We start from the raw sequence: 3,885 nt of genomic DNA, 5'->3' as shown, positions 1-3,885 counted from the left end.
TTATTATTTTCCATTTTTCCGTCGTAACAATGATCCAAATACATACATAACTGTCACATCTGTCAAATCAAAAGTGTTTCACTTGAAATGTTCGGCGCTTTATGCGGCTTTATGTGTCGGCAATTGGACTATTTATTCCGGAATAATATTACAGTGAAAAATGGAACATAAATATAATTGTTTTTCTTTATATTTTCAATATTTCTGTTCAATAACTAAATTAAATTATCTACAATTCGCAGATATCATTTTTTTTCAAAGTAGTTATTTTTTTATACCAAAAAATGCATTTTACCGGCTCGTCTAAAAATGATATAGTTTAACTTTTGAAAGCAATAATAGATTTTTGATGAATATTTGGATTATTATATATAGATTTGATATTGATCATTCATAATTTGTTTTTAAAAATGCAATTAAAACGAATTTTCGATTTTTAATTTCAATTCACCTATCGGTATTCCGACATTTGGTCGTGTGTCGACATTTGGCAATCTACTGTACTTATCGTAAAAAATGTTATAAAAAATCGCGTGCTGAGAAAAAATAAATATTTGTCTATTATACCCAGTGTATAATAATTATTGTTACTATTTTTCTCAGCACGCGATTTTTTATTACATTTTTTACGATAAGTATAGGAAATGCGTATTTGTTTCGAAGTTGCTATTTTATGTGTCGCCATCTATTGGTAAATAGTTGGAACTACTTTCTTACTAAAGTGTCATACAATTGCTAAGAGACCCTTTCAATGCATATTACTTTTCATACAAAATTTCGTTTTTGAGCGAAAAATCCAAAATTTTGTTCGGGAGGTACCCCTAATATGCGTTGAAATGTCTTCAAACTCTCGAAATGGTATTTTTTGTTATAAAAATAACCTGTGCAAAGTTTCAGCTACGATATCATACAGACATTAATTTCATACATAAATTCAATTTTTTGAAATTTTTGTATGAAAAGTGTGTCGAAAGTTATTTGTATCGCAAAACCAACGTCATATTCGGTTTTCTCATACCCAAAAACCCCCCCAATACACATTTTTGAGTGTTTAAGTATACATTAAATATCACTTTTGGAAGAAAAAAATAATATAAATTGATAATTGCATCGATCATAATAATCATATTGAAATTTATTAATAATTTTTGTAAAAGAGTCAAGTTAAGTCAAAGTCTCGGCAAAGTCAAGTAAAGTAATGTGTTGAATGTGCCGAAATGTACGCACATCGAACTGTTCGCTTCATGAAAGATGAAAATGTGGGAAATTTTATACAAAATTTGCTTGAAAGTGACGAAAACAATGAAATTGGCATTGTCAAGGTAAGTAAAATTGAAAATTTTATTATTATTTTCCATTGTGTATCCATTGTAAAGGTCGTTCCTGAATATGAAGTGAAGACAAAGAGTTTGGGTGTTTTTTATGAAATTCCATCGGCGCATCGCCAATACGTTGAGAAAATCGGAACGAATGACGCTTGTGTATTTGAAATGTCGTTTGTGAACGTGTACCCGAAAAACGTGCACGATTTCATCTTAGAATCCAAATTTATTGGAATCCCCAGAGGCTCAGCTACAATCGAAGATGGCGCTTGGAAAGATCTTCAAAAACGCAGCCAAAAGAAATGCCGTGCCTCCAACAAACAGCCGGTCTACGCAATTAACATTCGCGACACATTGTTCCATGAGGATGAACCTTGGAATTTCAACAATTTTGGCCCTTCACATTCAATAATCCATGGACAGAAGCAAAATCTTATGAATGGAATACAAAATTCATATATCAACATAGGAATGTTGTACACATGATTTTGCTTACACTGTGAAGATAGTAATCTCGCATCGGCTAACTATCTGCACAGCGGTGAACCCCAGTGTTTGGTTAAGATATCTGAAATGTATCTAGATACTTTTGAGATAGTATCTCAATTTTCCGAAATTCATCTAGATATTTTCAAGATTTTCATCTTATCTTTTTGATAAAAGATAAGATATCTTTCGAAAAGATAAGATAAAAAAAAAGATAACGAAAATTATTTGAATAAAATTTTGAAAAATGTCAAGGTGAAAAAAAAAGAATGTTAATTAATATCTGCTATAAACAAACTTCACGCACTGTGGATATTAATCGGTCCGGGTAATCGGGCCCATGAATCGTGCGTTGAAGTTGTCGGATGTGTTCTGCGAACACCGTGCGTAACACGATGGAATTCCAAATTCGATTTTATCGAAAAATCGTAGTTTCAAAAGCATTACTGTGCACTATTTATCGTCCTATCAGAGGGAATCGTTCGTTTTAGCTTTTCGACAGATATATGGCAAAAATCATACGATGCTTTGATCAAAATATTTATAAACGCCTTTAAAAAATATGATCTGGCAGTTCACAAAATAACACATATTGTTACGGATGGTGGAAGCACCTTTTTCAAAGCGTTTCGAGTTTATGCCATTTATGCAATGCGAAGGTGAATTTCTCGAAATTTATCGAATGCAATCAACTTGATTTCAATGGGCGTGCAATGGAATTTGATAACGAAGAATTCGAATATAATTTTGACGAATCGGGTCATGAAATTGATTATTTTCGCTACCGACAATTGATGAATTTTTTTTAAATAAATGACCAAAATATCTTATTATTTATCTTAAAAAATAAAGATAAGAACCAAAAAAATCCAAAAGATAAGATAAAGATAAGATGATTTTTTAAGTTTCTAAAATCATCTAGATAAGATAAAAGATAGTATCTATCTTATCTTAGATAGTATCTATCTTATCTTATCTTACTATCTCAAACGAGATAAGATATCTTTACCAATCACTGGTGAACCCAAACATTGGATTTGTGTCCCGAAGTCAGAAGAACCGAAATTGCAGAAAATTATTATCGATTTGCTCAACTCGAAATATGATTACAGTTGCGAAACAGTTTACCGTCACAAGTGTTTCCTCGTTGATGAAAATTTGCTGTTGAAACATCATATCAAATATACGAAACTTATACAATATCCTGGAGAGTTTATCTTCACTTTATATGGCGCATTTCACTGGGGATGGAACGCTGGTTTTAACGTATGCGAATCAATGAATCTAGCATCGCCGAAGTTCAAAAAAATCTACGAAGAAGTATCGCTTTGTAAAGCCACCTGTGAATATAGCGCGATGCCAATTCCAGTTCATCAAAAGCTTGGCAAATTATTGCAACAAGCTAATGAGTAAGTAATCTGAAATTATCACCCAATATCGTATTGAAATTCATCACGAAACATTTTTCTTTCATCGACAATTAGGTCACAAATGCTAACTCTGCCGCCGCCGTCGCTTCAGCTGAGCGATACTGATTTTGCCACCAATCCAAATGATATGATGGTCATCGAAAAATCCACTCACAACATCACCGGAGCCGACATGCTTCTCACAATGAATGTCATCGATTACTCACAGACACATTTTGTGTATGCATTACATCAGATGATCTCGAAGTTAATTCGATCGGATTATCGTCTAGGTCATTAGGCGAATAAATTTCGATTTGGTCATTTATTGTCACAGACAAACGACGCGATTTCCTTCGTTGCTCTTTCTGTGAATGTGAACCAATGAATGTGTGAGTACGTTTTAATATGCCCTTTGGTCGAACAAACTGATTGAATGAGGAATCAATGGTGGTTTCCAATTCTGTGATAAAAATGATAATATTATACATTCGATTAACTTATATGTGTCCATATGTGTCAATATTTGAAGCATACTCAGACATTTACCTGGAGACTTTAGTTCAATCGTATTCGCATGCAGCTTATCTTGCTGGTCAGACTGTGGTGTGGATAGACTCTCGCACAATACTTAAAAAAATTTTTTTATTAAAAATGAAGGAAACAAC

The 3,885-nt window shown here is 32.8% G+C and overlaps 1 protein-coding gene across 1 annotated transcript; it reads left to right on the top strand.

The window, feature by feature from the left end:
* The first annotated feature begins 1,217 nt into the window (after positions 1–1,217).
* LOC116349798 lies at positions 1,218–3,518 on the top strand. Its single transcript, XM_031781396.1, has 5 exons — positions 1,218–1,322; positions 1,377–1,495; positions 1,565–1,798; positions 2,921–3,217; positions 3,293–3,518. Exons 1-5 carry the CDS (start codon positions 1,218–1,220, stop codon positions 3,516–3,518), a joined length of 981 nt encoding a protein of 326 aa, XP_031637256.1.
* The last annotated feature ends 367 nt before the right edge of the window (positions 3,519–3,885 follow it).

This window comes from Contarinia nasturtii, unplaced genomic scaffold, assembly GCF_009176525.2.
Source record: "Contarinia nasturtii isolate CC-2019 unplaced genomic scaffold, AAFC_CNas_1.1 Cnas_scaffold_3125, whole genome shotgun sequence".
In the NCBI taxonomy this organism is placed as follows: domain Eukaryota; kingdom Metazoa; phylum Arthropoda; class Insecta; order Diptera; family Cecidomyiidae; genus Contarinia; species Contarinia nasturtii.
This window is presented reverse-complemented; position numbering and strand designations above follow the sequence as displayed.